The sequence below is a fragment of the Gymnodraco acuticeps genome, unplaced genomic scaffold (assembly GCF_902827175.1).
Source record: "Gymnodraco acuticeps unplaced genomic scaffold, fGymAcu1.1, whole genome shotgun sequence".
In the NCBI taxonomy this organism is placed as follows: domain Eukaryota; kingdom Metazoa; phylum Chordata; class Actinopteri; order Perciformes; family Bathydraconidae; genus Gymnodraco; species Gymnodraco acuticeps.
The window spans coordinates 1,662,115-1,679,851 of NW_022990966.1; the positions used below are offsets into that span (position 1 = coordinate 1,662,115).

At 38.2% G+C, this 17,737-nt stretch overlaps 1 protein-coding gene across 1 annotated transcript; it reads left to right on the forward strand.

Moving 5' to 3' along the window:
- Positions 1 to 283: 283 nt before the first annotated feature.
- On the forward strand, positions 284 to 16,859 carry slc39a8 (solute carrier family 39 member 8). Its single transcript, XM_034235464.1, has 8 exons — positions 284 to 776; positions 2,915 to 3,077; positions 7,094 to 7,263; positions 7,355 to 7,477; positions 8,602 to 8,772; positions 13,054 to 13,261; positions 14,612 to 14,796; positions 16,258 to 16,859. The coding sequence occupies exons 1-8, from the start codon at positions 552 to 554 to the stop codon at positions 16,402 to 16,404; spliced, it is 1,392 nt and encodes a 463-aa protein (XP_034091355.1). The 5' UTR covers positions 284 to 551; the 3' UTR covers positions 16,405 to 16,859.
- The last annotated feature ends 878 nt before the right edge of the window (positions 16,860 to 17,737 follow it).

Consider the following 17,737-nt stretch of genomic DNA (forward strand, 5'->3'; position numbering starts at 1 on the left):
TAACCATGATCTGTCTCCAGGGGGCGACACTGGCCTTTAATACCACCCTCACATGTCTCGTGTTTATACTTTTTTTTTCTTTCCAGCTGTTTCATAATTGAACTAACGGAGTCACAGCTGTACACCGAGTCACAGCCGTATGTCTCCTCCCAATTAACACTGTTGTGTTACCCTCTGCACACACAACCACACCCACAGAACTACTTCCAAGCATGAGTGTGTGTGTGTGTGTGTCAGCACGTTGCATACCAAGTGAGAAAGTGAGCCACAAAAGAAGGCATTATGAGTGCACGCGGTCGGTCACCTCCATGTTTTCCCTGCATGGCTGTGCAGACTGATCTTTGAACCTGATCTCTGATAAATCCCTCCGCGCACATCAGAGGAACTGCTTCTCCTAAAATAATGTAATCAGTGAGCAGGAAACTTAAAGGAGGAACCCTTTAAATTCAGCCGCAGTGCCATGGATCTGTGGACCTCTGCTGGGACATCCTGAGTAAATGCAGCAGAAGGACTAGTTTTTTTACCTCAAGAAAACCCCTACAAACACAGAGATGTTTACTTTAACATGTTTTATCACGTGCATTTTGGTTTTTATACCGACGTGCCTCAGTAAAAAAGCTGTTGGCCGGGATGGGAAGGTATTTCTGGAGAATATTTTACGGTATTATGGACAAAATAATTCAATTTCAACGGAAAATCTGGAGAATCTACTGCTGCTAATCTCAGACAGAAGAGCCGAGTTGATAACGGAAGGAAACCCGCTTGCAGGCGAAGAGGTGAGCACAGAAACTATTTACATTTTATAAACGAATTAATGATAATTTACTAGAGTGCAGGGGATTTAAACGTGCTTGTCATGTGTTTATTATGGTGTAAAACGTTCAACATATTCATGGAACAAACGATACTAAACTTTATTAAAGTTATTACATTGTTATGTAATAATATTAAAGGGAACTTTATATGCTAGAGATTGCTAAAAAATGAACAAAATAAGAACAATGGCATGAAATACAAAGTTTATAACAAGTAATAATATCACCTAATCAAAATGGAATAACAATACTAGTTTAAAAAAAGTGTAGTTAACACAAAACAAACTAAACTGGAAATGTATTTTATACTCTTTCTACATGTTCATATGTCTTATTTTTAAGGCCCTTCCAGAGAGAGGCATTATACAGGAGCTCTAAATAGTTTATATCATCTTTTCCATTTAATAATTGTTGTGCAATTCTTTATTTATATAATCAGTTCTCCCCATCAAATAACGATTATCCTCTACTGTGTTGTGAAATGAACAGTGTGTTTGACACGATTAGCCATTGGTAGGACATTAAGATAATGAAATCAGCATTGTTGTCATTGTTTCTGTTTAACGATGTGTGATTACTCAATATTATAAACTTGAGTAATCACCCATTGTTTATAAAAACAATCATGGCAACAATGCTGATGTAATTATCCTAATGATTTATGAATTGTCAATTACAACATAGGGATGCATAACAAAATGCAAGAGGAGTTTTATATATTAGGGTACATACAACAAGTAGAAGTCAGTTACTAAAGTTTAGTTTTGAAATGTGTAAGTAAGTAAATATATAATAATTAAAACAAAGGTAGATTATCTGTGCATATAATTCTGACAACATCTTCTTTAAATGTATTTATCATCACATTTAAAACAAAAATATGAAGAATGCATATGAAAGAAGACGCAAGATACAGAAACATTCAAAACAAATCAAGAAGGATTTTAGAGACAAAAGGAGAAAACAATAAAATATGTACACAGGCTTCCAAAACTAAATCCAGTCGAAGCTTAATCTATAATGCACTTACCAAAACATGAACAAACATTATACCACATTACTCAAGTGCAGTTTTTAAATAATGATGAATAAATCATGTAAACGTGATGTAAACAAACACAAACTCCATTAACTGTGTGAATAATTTAAAAAAAAAGTCTCTACAACAAACCCTGGTTATTTAACCAGATAAAAAGCATTGAGATAAAATCTCATTTACAATGTTGACCTGGCAAAGAAGGCAGCACGTTTACACATAATTACACATAACACAGACATATAAAATACAGAGAACACAACTAACTAAACAAAAGACGAAAAGCAGTCACTACATTGTGCACATTAGGACAGTAAGAAAGGCACTACTTATTACTGCAAGAGCAGCTGGTGGTAAGGACTTCAGACAACTTCAATTTAAAACATGCTATTGAGACAAGTGCCCTCAGTTTTAGGCTAATAGAATACAGCTGACATCTACCACGAATAATCATTCTCAATATCAGAAATAAGAAGACTGATGCAAAACAAATGCACAATCAAATCAAAGCAGGAAGCATTTAAAGAGATACTTAAAAACCATGATAGATTATGTTTAATGGGAAATGTTTGTTCACAATTATTCTTCCACACTTGCCCTCGCTAATATCTCAGTAAATGAGCTAGTTCATCATTTTAATGCAAATTAATTTAAATGTTATATGCAACACTAATATGGCCAGGATCTGTTGAATTTTCAGAATATTGGGTTGCAGATTAACATTTTCAAAAGGGGGGTTCGTTTAGCATGAAACACTTGAAATAACTAAAGGATCAGTTAAAAAGGAAAGTGAGATCGAAGAAAACTATTTCTGCTAAACAGTTAGCAATGATTGAGAGTCGGACCTAAACATTTCAGATGTGTGTATCTCACACTGCACTGTAACTTTTAGTCATGTACCTTTTTGTTTTATTGTCTTTGCTTTTAAATGAGTGTTTTTAAATGCCATTTTATAATATGTTTCTTAATGTCTTTCATTTTTGTAAAGCACTTTGAATGGCCTTGTGTTGAAAGGTGCTATAATATAACTTGCCTTGCCTAATGTCTGCTCTCTGTCCCTCAGTGTCAGTCTACAGAGCAGATTTTGTCTCACTTTGGCTTCAGCAATGAGAGCCAGCTGACGGTGGAGCATCTGGGGAGGATCTGCCCCGCGGTGCTGACCCAGGTCCTGCTGCCCTCCTGCCCCTACACCGGCTCCAAGACGCCGCTGCCCCAAGACTACTCCGGTGAGCCGCTTCATCGCAATGTTTGTTTATCTGTGGAGACTCCAGCAGCTCAGATAATTCTCAAAGTTCATCAGGGTTTGTTGTAGAGACTTGGAAGTTTAACGTACAATATTTGAGGGCTCTTAATGAGAGCAATGACAACAGACAGTGTAGCGCCAAATGGAATTACTTCATTACGGAAGAGGATTAGGGCCACATGGAAACATTTTTTGGAGGAGAGAAAAGTCAGAATTCTGACTTTTTTCTCAGAACAAAAAACAATATATATTTTTTTCAAATCCTCCAAAAATGGTTTTCATGTGGCCCCAATCCTCTTCCGTACTTTATTGATCATAGTTCAGGACCTTTTTTTGCCAGGAGCAGAATGACCTGCAGAGCGTTCCTCTTCTATAAAGTACTCATGCCTGTTAAGTCAAGCTGATAAAAACAATAAATAAAGATGTTTCCCTGGTGGACACTGGGTAAAGCAGCTACGAGTTAAAGGTTATAACGTTAGCTTAGCTTGTATCTTTAATAACTTAATATCCAGATAAAACTGGATAAAAAGTCAACTTAAGTAAGTCGACTTTTTATCCAGTTTTATACCACATTTTGTACATTTGTTGCTTTTAAACTTAACTTCATTTTGAGTCTTCCGACATCTGGATATTAAGTTATTAAAGATACAAGCTAAGCTAACCTTTAACTTGTAGCTGCTTTACCCAGTGTCCACCAGGAAAACATCTTTATTTACTGTTTCTTTGATTATTTAATAAAATATTAACAGTAAACAAAATCGTAGTGATACCTTTTGAAAAGATTACCAATACTCTTTATAAAGAGGTGATACTGAAGGTAACTTTGTCTTAGAGGAGTGACTTGACTTGGTAGCTTGAGACTTGATGGCTATTGTTGTACTTTTGTATTTTTACTCGACACATTGACACCTCCACCAAAGCCATCTCACAGTGTAACCAAAGCCAAACATTATCAGAGTATCCGTTCCTACATTTGATGGGTTCTTCCTTGGCCCATGTTTCATCCTGTCACTAAGTTTTATGAAAATCCGGCCGATAGTTTATCCAAAATGCTGCTGATAAATAAACTGTATACCATAGATATAACTTCCATGGCGGAGGTAATTATGATAATATTATTACAGACCCAGCAATATTAAAGCAATAACATGTAGCCCCACCTTTACCAGCATTAAAGTGATTATAATTATTATAATACAATAATAAACATTATTCAAAAAAAATTGCCATTCTGCTTAACCACTACTTTCCGTACTCAAACACTATTTTATGCTAATAGCAGTACTACAGTTAATAAAGAGTTGAATGCAGAACTTTTACTTGTAACAGAGAACTCTTAACACTACTTTTACAAATAATACTTCGACCACCAAAGACAAATAATGCCTTCCATGCCAGTTAAATATTAGTTCTTTTTATAATATTATGCTATTCAAAATGGATTTATATATCAATAATTAATAATAATAATAATCCTTATATTTATTATAGCGCTTTATCAATGACTCTCAAAGCGCTTTACAAATACACATTACACATACAGATCATACCTACATGTAATGGTCATCTACTGTGGACAATACCCACAGGAGCAAATTCGGGTGAAGTGTCTTGCCCAAGGACACAACGGCCTGACGCAGTGGGAGCGGGAGCGGGTTTCGAACTGGAGTTCCCCAACGCCCCCTTGATCTGATGATCAAACGCACAGACCTAAATTATGCATATCAAATGTTCAACATGCACTTTTTTGTGTTTTATTAAAAAGAATAACTGGCTTAGTGACTGGTAATCTGTTTCAACGCCAATCAGAACGTTTTTAAATTGAAAGTATACCCTTTGTTTTAAGTAGGCTACATTATAATGGTAACTAAAAAGGCATTTGGGGGGGTTCCTTTTGTGCGGATTTGAACCTTTTCTCAGGTCGTCACTTTTTATCATCTCCTTCTTATCTCTCTCCTCTCATGACTTTTAATAAACAAAAACCACAGTCATTTACTGTGAAGCTATGTAACGCTTAAACCAGTGGTTCTCAACTGGTCAGGCCTCGGGACCCACTTTTTACTTGGTCAATACATCGCGACCCAACATTTTGAAGCACTCAAATCTATTCAACAAAAAAACGTGCTGTAATGTATACGCTTTTCAGCATACAATAGTAATAAAAGTGAAGTACAGTGCATATATCCCTTATATCCCTTCACATAACTAAAGTATGCTTTAAAAAAAGGTTTAATGAGATGATGGAATCAAAGCTGAACTATATAAAAAAGGCACACATGCTGAAAACCCAACCCCAGCAGGGGGGTCTGGGGGGATTCTCCCCCAGGAGATTTTTAGAAATACTAACATAAACTATGCATTCTGGTACACTCTGAGAAGAACATACATAAATCTATTACTAGCTACCCGACATATTAATAATATGTTATGCCATTGTTTGTTTTTCACTTTGTTCTGACATCTTGCTGCGAGAAGAGTAAAGAGGAGAGAGTCTGTGTGACTTACTTTAAATTGTGGGTAAGGGTAGATAGCTCCCATTGTTCTGTGACCTGTCAGTCATCAGACCGGGGGTCATATTTCAGTATGTGTTCATTTTTATCTGGAGTTGTACGAGTTGTACCCATGGATGTATAAAGAATAGTTCTACCGCAAAGTTATTCTCCGTGGGGACTTCCGGCAACAATCTTGATTCTGATTGGCCAGAAGACTCGAAAAAACATCAGCAAAGATGTTTTATTGAGAAGATGATCACTACGTGACAGAAGTTTTCAAAACCGTTTATGGTCTCCGGTACTTCCAGTCCAACGCCGACTGCATGCACAGCGTTAGAAAATTGGGCTTTCAAAATAAAAGTTTGACTTTTCCCCCCCCAAAAAAAATAAATCCGCGACCCACTTTCCTCCTCCTCCTCCTCCTCCTCCTCCTCCTCCTCCTCCTCCTCCTCCTCCTCCTCCTCCTCCTCCTCCTCCTCCTCCTCCTCCTCCTCCTCCTCCTCACTGCTGTTGACAGTTGCAACCATCTGTGACTGTTGTTCAGTCAGTGTGTTGATATTGATGCACGCTGTGAGCAGAATTTCTCCTCTGCAAATAAATAAAGAGTTCCTTCGTGTGCTAGAAATCCTTGGAAACACCTCCATCTTAATTTGGTGTTTTCAAGGTTTGAAAAGTGCTTAGATTCTTTATAAAAGGCAGAAACCCCCCTACATTGAGGTTACTATTGCAATGCTCATTCAGGGCTTGCCACTGTTTCTGGGGTTTCAAAGTAAGTCAGACTGGCCTAATAATAACATAGTTACTTATTGAAAGGCTTCTTTTTGGCTGCTTCGGGCACTTGTACCATAAGTGTATGGATAAGCATGCATCATGTTTAACACCACACACACACACACACACCTGGACACACCTAGACTCACACGCCTGGACTCATACCCCGACACACGGCTGGACACACAAACTCTAAAAATATTACCACACCTGCTCTGCTGTTTTAAAAATTGAGAATTCACTCCTTTCTCACACCTTCCTTTCACAGGCTGATGTTGTAGAAGCTGTGTAAAATTGACAATCTGCAACTTAGAAGTAGTAATTTGCAGTACAAAGGAGTAATATGTTGCATACACACGTACTTAATTATAATTAACCAAATAAATGATTAGCTTTTCTTTTATACACACACACACACACACACACACACACACACACACACACACACACATATCATGTCATGCAGGGCACCGACTGGACTGTATGCAACATACAAGCCAGACATGAAGTACATCGGTCCAAGGGTTGGCAAGATAATCAAAACTCAGATACACACATCCCAAACATATATATACACACAGAGACGTCTGTCAATATAGTATGTTATACTATGTGTTTTCCTTTAAATTGCCACCCTTCTTATACTGTATGTCCTTCACATGTTTGAAAAGGCACCTTGAAAATGCTTCAAAATAGCTATTAAATAACTGTTGATCCATGATGTGTGCCCTGACAGTGTGGGGTTACGGGTTTCTGGCCGTCACTGTGATCAACCTGGCGTCTCTGCTCGGCCTCTTCCTGGTCCCCTTCACCAAGAAGCCATATTTCCCCAAACTGCTGACCTACTTTGTCGGCCTCGCCATCGGGACGCTCTTCTCCAACGCTGTGCTGCAGCTCATACCCGAGGTTAGTAACAGGTGGAATTAACACGATGTTTTTGTGATAATTAAAGGGAGATTATTGTGTTTGCCACTGACGTTTTTCTGTTAATCCACAGGCGCTTGGTTTTGATCCCAAATTGGATAACTATGTGGAGAACGCAGTTGGAATATTTGGAGGCTTTTATCTCCTGTTCGTTGTGGAGAAGGTATTGAAAATGGCTCTCAGGGTAGACGATGAGGTAAGATCACATCTGTGTCTCTGAAGTTGTTTTGTGTCTCTTTGTGGTTGTGTGTCTCGTTTAGGTCATTTTGTGTCAACACCTGATTTGTATGTGTCTCTTTGAGTGACATTTTGTAGGGCAGCATGGGCAGCCAGGACTCTTTGGGCACATTGCCAAACTCATATCTCTTTTTTTGTGCCATGTCCTGGAGCAGCCTTCTGATACATTATTTTTCCTGTTGCTGATAATCCATCATTGTAATTTATTGCAGAGTGATATCCTGTTTTGCAGTTGTCCAATGTCCATTAAGTCATCTTGTTTATTAGCTCATTAGGATGCCACGTAATGACTACAGGGAGGAAAATACACTATTTTTTAGATCATTTGCAGGGTCATGAAAACAAAAGTCAAACGTTGTGACCTTGTAAGATGTGGCACATACTCCTAACATTACCCTTCAACCAGGGGTGTTCTAACTTTTTGAATGGGGACCAGATTAAATAATGTAAAAATAAGTTTAGCTAGCTGCCTCTCATCATATGGGTTATTTAAAAAGATTTACTAAGGTTCTTTCTTTAGCAGTTTAACAGTCCTTCAATCAATAGTTTAATAGCCTATCCTAGCATTTCCTGTACATATAAGGTTTGAAGAGGAATTACTTCTTTGAAAATACCTTTTACCTTTTTAAAGGGACAATGAACAATAATCAACACTCAAACAAATGTACCACAACTTAGTCCGGCATCCTATAGTAATAAACACAAATGTAGGACATTAAGGAAACATAAAAAGCTTTTTCGTGAAAGTTGACAAAGTCAGTGAGATTTCAATTGTAGAATAAAGTTAAACAGTGTGAAAGTCACATGTTATAACAATTCACTTCCACACATATTCACAATGACATTCTTGAAAAAATATATATGTCAAACATTAAAGCTAAGACCAAGACTCAGTTAGCTTAGCTTTGAATAAAACCTTGCAGTAGTAGGAACTTTTAATCTTCACTATAAATACTTCATGTGTTGAAATGATGTGGTCTTTAAGTATTGCATTGCGGACAATCTTGAATTATCTCCTCAGCTTACTTTAAACCTATCTAATGTTGTTCCTCAGCTGACTTACTTTGTCTCTCTTGTTGTTAGCATGGCCACAGCCACTTCACTCCTGCTGATCCTCCTCAAGAAAACTTTCTCCAGAACGGGGATTTACCGGAGAAAAAGGACTCCATTGTTCTGACCAGCGTCAACACCATCGCCACCGACAAGAGCAGCCCGAACGCTGAGCCTGTGAACACAAGCGTGACGACCTCTCAGGTACCAGATCAATAACGCACCTGCCTCATCTCATAGCTAAAGGAGACATATAATGTGGAGAAGAAGAAGGAATACATGAAGTGTATCCCATAGGGGAAATTCAGATTCATTTAACATTTCTTATTGAGAAAATCTAAAAACAACTAGACCTATGTTATGGATTTATTAACACAGTTTTCCAACCCAGAAATGTTTCATTTCAAGAAGCCCTCATAAATGTACTTTTTATTCCATTTTAAGCCTCATTTTACCAGACACTTTTTAGATCTTGGTGGATTTGTATCTCTATATCTTAATCTGATAAAGAATTTTAGGTTTAAGAAAGTCAGAGAAACTAGCTGAGCAATCGTTAGCCTTTAGCTCATGGTACACTAGAAAGACAGATTTAAAGTGTTATATTGCTTTATTTACGAGTTTTAATTGTTTAGGTCAGCAGTTTGTTTTGGAGAAGGGAAGATCTCGGTGGATCATTTTGCTTTAAAACTGACTGCAATGAAGTCAATGGAGGCTACCAAACTCCGTCCTCTGTCACTGTTTTTATTGAAAGGGCCACGCAGTTCAGATGGGGTTATTACACTCCTAATTCCCACCTCTTTGGCATTCAATCAACTCTTTCTGCATACATTGCAAACTAACCCTCACGGCTATCACTCTCGAACTCAACGATCTTTAATCTAATGAGCAGCTACGTCTTATAATAAACTTGTCAAAACGGTGAGTGTTTTCTGACATGTTATCTTAGGTAATTAATAGAGATTTACTATCCACCTCTGTCCGCTATAGATACACCTGACAGGAATGAATCATGGACTATAAATGCAGCACATGCATTAACACATCTTATCATTAGGTGTCCCTGTCCTTCACCTACAAAAGGGTCACTCAATGAGACAAGTAGCTACTGAAAGAGTTGAAAAGGAACTCAAAAAGTACAAAGGAAACTATAAAGAGGAACAAAATGGGCAAAAAGAGACACAAAGCAAACACTGAAAGACTCACAATTACCACAAAGAGGTACGACTGAATTACAAAGAGACACACAATGTCTACATAGAGAAAACGTGACTACAAAGACACACTAAACAACTACAAAGAGACAAAGAACAGCTATATAAGACACTAAAATGACTCCAAAGATAAACAAAATGGCAAAGATTTACAGAGAAAATACAGAGACACGAAATAACTACTATTTATTAGTGTAAGTCTTGGTCTTAGTTCCAGCTTCGCAGTATTTTATCGAGCTGTTATCAGTCATAGGGGGCGATTAGACTGCTGTTAATATTTAACACTGAAATCTCCCGTGTCATATGGAGACTCTGAAGGATCAAAAACCTAAACAAACAGAAGTGCTGGTGGCACAGAGGGACGAAGGTTTTAGATCCTTCTCCTCTTGCTAAATGCAGGGATTGTCTGTCTGGAGCACAAAGACTCCTTGTTTGTCTCGCTGGCTGATAAAAGGACCGTCTTGTCGCCACAGAGTATCTTTAACCAAGACCCAGAACCTCTGTTTATGTCCGCTCATTCTCCGGTTTCACATAAAAAACACTGAGGCCATTATATTTGTAATCGAAGAGTTCCTTAGCAAATGCTGCACATTTATAAATATGTTTCCTGTAATGTCATTTATTGGTATCTGATACATTTTGTGAATCCAAGAGGGGACACATTTACATTTTTGGCATTCATGATGATTAGCTCATTGGTACTCAACCTGGGGGTCAGGAGATCATTCCGGAGGGTTGCCAGAGAGAAAACATTGAATTAAACCAATAAATAAAATGGGATTTTGTAATGGAAATGGGCTTTCATAATACGTTGCATTTACTGTAATAATATGCACCAGAAAGCCAGCAATCTGAACCACTATAGCACCACCATGGGGTTTACTGGGAAATGTCTTACTGGATGGATTCACACTCAACTTTGAACAGACATTCATGTCCCACTCAGTAAAAGAACATTGTTTGCCATTGCATTGAGGTCCATCGTTTGATCTGGCCCACAAATCAATTCAGGTAAAGGTCGGACCGCCTGGTTGTGGCTGAATGAGTGAACTTGAATCAGTTAAAGGTGGGGTAGGTAATTTTGGAGAAACCAGCTCGAGTGCGCTAGAATTTGAAAATACACAACCGGAAGAAATCTGCCACTTCCTTCAGACTTCCTTACAGAGCCCCTCCTCCAACACACACGAACACACACATGACCAATGAGGGCACGAGTTAAGTTTGTGCACAGATGGAAGGCTGACAGGCAGGTAGGCCATCCAGTTATTTTAGCCGGGCCGGCTCTGATGATTGGTCGTGCTTTTTACAGTACTACGGCTTCCACAGATGACGTTTTTTTATGGATTTGTTGTCAAAGCACTTCAGATATTCATTGCTATCGGGATGTTAAGAGCATTCCATGGAATATAACAAAAAGTGTATCTCGAGCCGGTTTCTCAAACCTACCTACCCCACCTTTAACGGCCCGTCTACACTACAGGCGTCAAAAAATGCTTTCAACGCTTCGCCCATTCATTTGAATGGGGTGACTTAGGATATTTTCAAACTTCGCCGAACTGCATTGTGGGTAGCATGGCAAGGCGTTGCAAGCCTCGCGAGCGTCTAGCGGCGTCAAAAGTTGAACAATGTTCAACTTTTGAGGCTCGATGCTTGCTCGAAGCTGGCGTCAGCCAATCAAATCCTGTTTTTGCAATTCCCGCCAGTACAAGCGCTAGCCAATCAAACCGCGTGCAAGCTGGGAGAGCCAGACCGCAGTTAATTTCCTCATATTCCAAACGAGAAATTACGGTAGCAAATCACCCGGTTCTTTCCGACCAGAACTATTTACCGGGATACAAACCGGAGGAACCAGGCATGGAGGGAGGTGGCAGAGACAGTGGGTGAAACTGGTAGGTTTCGCCTGTTTGGGGAGTTTATATCCAGTTTACTTCGTTTTAACATTGCTATTGCTTTGTATGTCGGGGGCGGGAGATTCATGTGATTGGTTGTTGGTCGCGTTGCTCGCAAAAAATCGCCAAGCTTCAGACACGCCCAGCTTCAAGCTTTTTCTATGCCTGTAGTGTAGACGGGCCATAATGGCCCGTCTACACTACAGGCGTCAACAAATGCTTTCAACGCTTCGCCCATTCATTTGAATGGGGTGACGTAGGATATTTTCAAACTTCGCCGAACTGCATTGTGGGTAGCATGGCAAGGCGTTGCAAGCATCGCGAGCGTCTATCGGCGTCAAAAGTTGAACAATGTTCAACTTTTGAGGCTCGATGCTTGCTCGAAGCTGGCGTCAGCCAATCAAATCCCGTTTTTGCAATTCCCGCCAGTACAAGCACTAGCCAATCAAACCGCGTGCAAGCTGGGAGAGCCAGACCGCAGTTCATTTCCTCATATTCCAAACGAGAAATTACGGTAACAAATCACCCGGTTCTTTACGACCAGAACTATTTACCGGGATACAAACCGGAGGAACCAGGCATGGAGGGAGGTGGCAGAGACAGTGGGTGAAACTGGTAGGTTTTCGCCTGTTTGGGGATTTTATATCCAGTTTACTTCGTTTTAACATTGCTATTGCTTTGTATGTCGGGGGCGGGAGATTCATGTGATTGGTTGTTGGTCGCGTTGCTCGCAAAAAATCGCCAAGCTTCAGACACGCCCAGCTTCAAGCTTTTTCTATGCCTGTAGTGTAGACGGGCCAGACGTATTTCAAGACAATTGCACGCCAACATTATTCTGCCATACATAGGTTTGTTGAATAGGCTGCATGTGAGTTTTACTTCAATAAACAGTTATTTTTGTTTATTAGGGTTATGTGCAGATGTTGCACGACAAAAGGATAAACTTTGCACACTTACGATAAACGATCTTTTACTTTTTTGGTTATTAAATGTCAAAAAAACGATTGGCTTTTCATATTTAGGTTCTTGTAAGTTCTTAAATATAAGCCTACCTGTAATAATGTCATCATAATGTATAACCTTACTTAACTAAATGCTGTGATGTCTAAGCAATAATAATAACAACCAACCAGTTTCATAAGAATAACACAACAAATTAAGAGACACTTCTAAAATAACAGTGGAAGATCTGTGAGTTTCGTTGGGACATGAAGTAAAACTTGATAATATCCTTACATTTGTGGAGGATTTGAGCTGTATTTTAACCATAGATATTGTTGTTTGTCTTTGTGGCTCCCTAAATTGACATTTGTTTGCGTGTCACTCTTCTTCTCTAAATTCAAATGATAGTCGTGTGTTTTTAACCTGATTTATTCCTCTTGCAGGACGTCCAGGTATCAGGCGTGATGTGCCACTGGCTGCGAGGAACTCGTGTCTCCAGCATCAAGACGGTGGCGTGGATGATCACTCTGAGCGACGCGGTGCACAACTTCATCGACGGCCTGGCTATCGGCGCCTCGTTCACCGTGTCCATCCTGGCGGGCTTCAGTACGTCCACCGCCATCGTGTGCGAGGAGTTCCCCCACGAGCTCGGTAAGGATGTTATCCTGTTCATATTACGCCAGGGTAATATCACTCCAACACAGAACTCAAATGTCTAATTCTGGTGGAGATCCCAAACTTACTGAAGCTCCAAGGCAGGGGTGTCCAAATCTTTTTCATCGAGGGCCACATACAGAAAAATATACGAAGTGCTGGGCCACTCAGAGGTATATTGTCTCATAAGTTCAGTTATAAGTTAGCAAAATCAATCAAATATAGGTCAATGATGCTTGATACTTAAAAATGCCTTAAGAAAAAAACAGCCTACATCACAGCTGTCCATTTATTTTGTTACAAAAAGTGTTCAGCTCAAAACAGAAGCCTCAGACTGATTATAATAAGGGGAATAGGAAGAGTTTATTTTAAGCTTGTTATGCAAATAAGTTATCAATTTACAAAATGTTTCCAACTTTAATTGACTGAATTTATTTGAAAAGTTGACTTATTACTTACATGAATACTACTGTGTAATATATTTGTACATATATATTGAAAAAGTACAATATAAGTTTCATTTGTGGCACATATTCCATTATACTTTTTGAATTTGCTGAGGGCCGATTCCAAATGGGCCGCATTTGGCCTCCGGGCCGTAGTTTGGACACCCCTGCTCTAAGGGATGAGAAAATAGAATTCTCGTAATCCATTTTTTGGAAAGTCTCAAGGTTTTCTGTGACATGCCTCTCAGGGCTTCCATACAAAGGCTGGATTTTGGGGATAAAGTGTTCAAAATGTAATCTAGAATATAGCTATATTTTATGGCCCTAAAAAAGTGTCAGGTTTTAACATATTAATCACAATGCCAAGCTGGAATAGTTTTCAGTACAACAAATCATTCTGTGAAACAGGGTCTTATCAAACAAACAACAATAACATTTAACAGGAAAACTGGATTTCAGCAGATTAAAAGCAGATTATATCTTTTCACACAAAGGAAAAGGACTATTAGTGAATGTATGATCTTTATTGACCTCTACTGACACAATGCAGCATTGCACCAAAATCTTCTATGATGTGTTTTCAACATTTAATAAACTAAAAATAGAAATGTAATCCAATACAACTTTCATTATTGTAACCAATGTATTACAAAACCGTCTAATTTATGTCTGAAATTCCTCCCCTTTTAATGTAAATAAGTTGGACAATACTACAAATCAAACACTATTGTATTGCATTGCGTGTCATTGTACAGATGATTTCAAGAGATGAGCAAACTGGATGCATTAAGACGGTGAAGAAATATGTAGAGATGATCTGAATTAAAAGTCTTATCAGTTCAAATGTGTTTGTGTTGTGCAGAAATGTCCATAACAACCCTGTGTTTTGTTCCGTCTGCAGGTGACTTTGTGATCCTGCTGAACGCTGGTATGACCGTCCCACAGGCCATTTTCTTCAACATGCTGTCTGCGGTGTCGTGTTACATTGGGCTAGCGTTCGGCATCTTGCTCGGGAGCAACTTTGCCCCCAATGCAATCTTTGCCATCGCGGGAGGAATGTTTCTGTACATTGCTCTGGCAGACATGGTGAGTCACATGATCCCACCTGAGGTCACTCCACACCTGCAGACTGCAGCTCGGTTTTTGCATTTCTATATATACACATTTTTTGATGGTGTTATTTAGAGCTACTTTATATGTCTGTTTTTGTCAACAGGTCACATTTAAAGCCAAGACTAACAGTCTATTAGTCCATCTCACCCCCCCTATATGTGCTGCCCAATGCCCTTCCATCCTTACTAGATATTTTAAGCATCTATAGTTGATATTTTCTGATATTAACCATGTATCAAATGCATGCATGTCAAATGTGCTGCTTCATTGGCAGTCTCTCTGAGCTTAACACAGTGTTTTAGTGACTTTTGTGTTATAGTTTTGTGGAAATATCAGCAGAAATATTGGACTTTCTATCATAGTGTCTGGCCAATGTGATTTCAACTTTCCAGGGCAATAAAATAGGCCAATGTTGTGTTTACAATTTGTTATGCTGACCCCAAGTGGCCAAGGAAAAGGCTCAGCAATGCTCAGTGTTAGAGTTCTTAAAAACAATACAAACATAGATTTATAAAATTAAAGTATTAATATAAAATAAATTGAAAAATATGTTTGTTCTTAACTTGTTAAGTAGCTTGACACCATCAGAGGTATTTTTCCGGTAACAGTGAACACAGAGGAATAATTCCTAGCAGGATAAATGTATTCTTATTGTCTTTTGATTGGATTTGTTGAAAATAAGACAAATGTCATAAAAACATGGCCTCTTGTTGTAGGCCGAACCTGCAATTTGTAACCTGTTAAGCCCCAAGGACCCCTCTATTGGCTCTAGCGGTTAAAAAGAGATGTCAATCATCAAAATCGACCATGGGGGGCCAGAGATAGGTCAAATGACCCCAGAAGTGTTTTTTTGTTGCTAAACCTCTCTAAAAAGGTCAAATTTCACTTGTTTTGCATCAATCTTGATACAGGGTACTTATTATATGTTATAGTTTGGATTCCTAAAGCTTTTAGTCTACTATCCCATCATTCAAGGGTGGTTTTCACTATAAGTCATTTTTATTTTTACACAATAATTTAAAATGTTTTACTATGTTCAATCTGAATTTACTTTAAAATAAAAATAAATCTATATTGATTCTGACTCTTTTACATCCAACTCACAGGTTTATCATTGCTTTGAGAAAAAAGATTATTAATTTACCCCTTTTAGAAGTGAAGTTATGGTCATTTGTTCTGGGAATGTCATTTTCGAGCCTGAGACCTGGAAAACAGGCTCGGGGCTTAACAGGTTAAACCAGTTTTGTCCTCACACTGTAATAGATATATCAGATGTTAAAAACATCCATGTTTCTTTCCCCTTTTATTCATGTCAACAAATTAATAATTCTAGGCACACAAATCCCACTTCCTGTTTGTATATTATTACCTCCCATTATATGATCAATAAGGGTATGGTCATTTCTGATATCTGATTTCGTTTTTTCGCCTCAGTTTCCTGAGATGGAGAAAATTTCACGGGAACAGAAGGGGACTTCCAACAAGATCATCTTCTTCATCATCCAGAACGTGGGGCTGCTGAGCGGCTTCACCATCATCCTGCTCATCACCATGTACGCAGGGGAAATCAACCTGGGCTAGAGAGAGACTAAGGAACAAAAACTGGAAAGAAAAATTCAATATATAATGAGCTGCTTCTATTTCTGCTCACTCGGCTGGGCGGGAAAGTGAATGTAAATGTTTTGTACGAACAAAACCAAAATGGAAAAAAAAGCTTTTATATCTTTTGAAGTAAGTGGAACATTTAGCTCCATCAAAAGGGAAATCTGTACAATCATTATGTATGAACTCTAGTCAAATTGTGTATTTTTGAGGAGACAATAAATTATTTTTTCAGTCTTCATATGGCGTACAATAATTGTGTTTATTGTTTCTCATGGCCGTAGTGTTTGAGCTCCGAGTTGTGTGACCTCTATGACCTTCATTGGTTATTTTTCCTGTAAGATTTTAAAATAAAGTTAGTATTTCTACGTCAAAAAATCTCCTATATGTTTCTATAGGCTCCAAGTATTAAAACCTGGTCGCTCTACATCAAAGGTTGCCTTTTCATGCAATTTATTTTAAATGAAAATAAATGTGTCCGCCTTCAGGGTTGTATTGCTTTGACAGTTTCTCTCAGTGGCTCTTTGATAACTGCAATAATATCTTACATGAAACACCACAAATACAAAAGTTAAAACATTTTACCTATGTTACCCCACTCTATGTATTCTGTAAACATGTTTACCTTTACATTGTTTTGTATGACACCCATTTAATGTTGTAATAATAGCAACTTAATCTTACTTATATTTACTTTTAAATATTGTGTGGGTTTAGGTAGACCTGCAACTAATGTTTTATTTATCTACTAATTATTTGTAAGGCTAATTATTTGATCAGTTCAGAAAATAATTTGCAGAAAATGTTGAAAAATATTCATCCTTGTGACCAGTTGAGAAACACTGTTGTGGATAGTCATTAGCCATATCTTTTAGCAAGAGTTTCTTTAGTTAAATCCAATAAATACTTTCCTATTTATGTAATGCCAACAACATAGTATGATCCTTAAATATAGTAAGGCAAACATAGCACCAGTGTCAATCAATTATTTAAAGTCACTCCATAAATGGCTGGGATTCGGTAACGTTTTGTAATTATATTTGCATCTCTTTTATAAAAACTAAATTATACAATCAGCTGTTCTGCAAGCCGCAGCCAATCCACAGGAAAGGAAGTGGTACAAGCTGCGTTCAATTAACACCGCAGAGCTCGTATTTATCCAAATTGAATTGGAAAATGATGAGCCGCCCGGTAGAAAACAACAATTTATCCTAGACGTAATCCCGCTTCAGATATTTAAAAGATGTCTATATTATAGTGATATACATTTCCAACATTTATATGGCAAAATAGGTGTCAATTATGAAAACGA

What these genes read in the sequence shown, in the direction of transcription:
- slc39a8 (XM_034235464.1), top strand. Translation starts at nt 552, where the DNA reads ATGTTTACTTTAACATGTTTTATCACGTGCATTTTGGTTTTTATACCG. An exon ending in TGCTGCAGCTCATACCCGAG is followed by an intron (nt 7,264 to 7,354) that starts GTTAGTAACAGG and finishes GTTAATCCACAG; the next exon opens with GCGCTTGGTTTTGATCCCAA. An exon ending in CTCTCAGGGTAGACGATGAG is followed by an intron (nt 7,478 to 8,601) that starts GTAAGATCACAT and finishes TCTTGTTGTTAG; the next exon opens with CATGGCCACAGCCACTTCAC.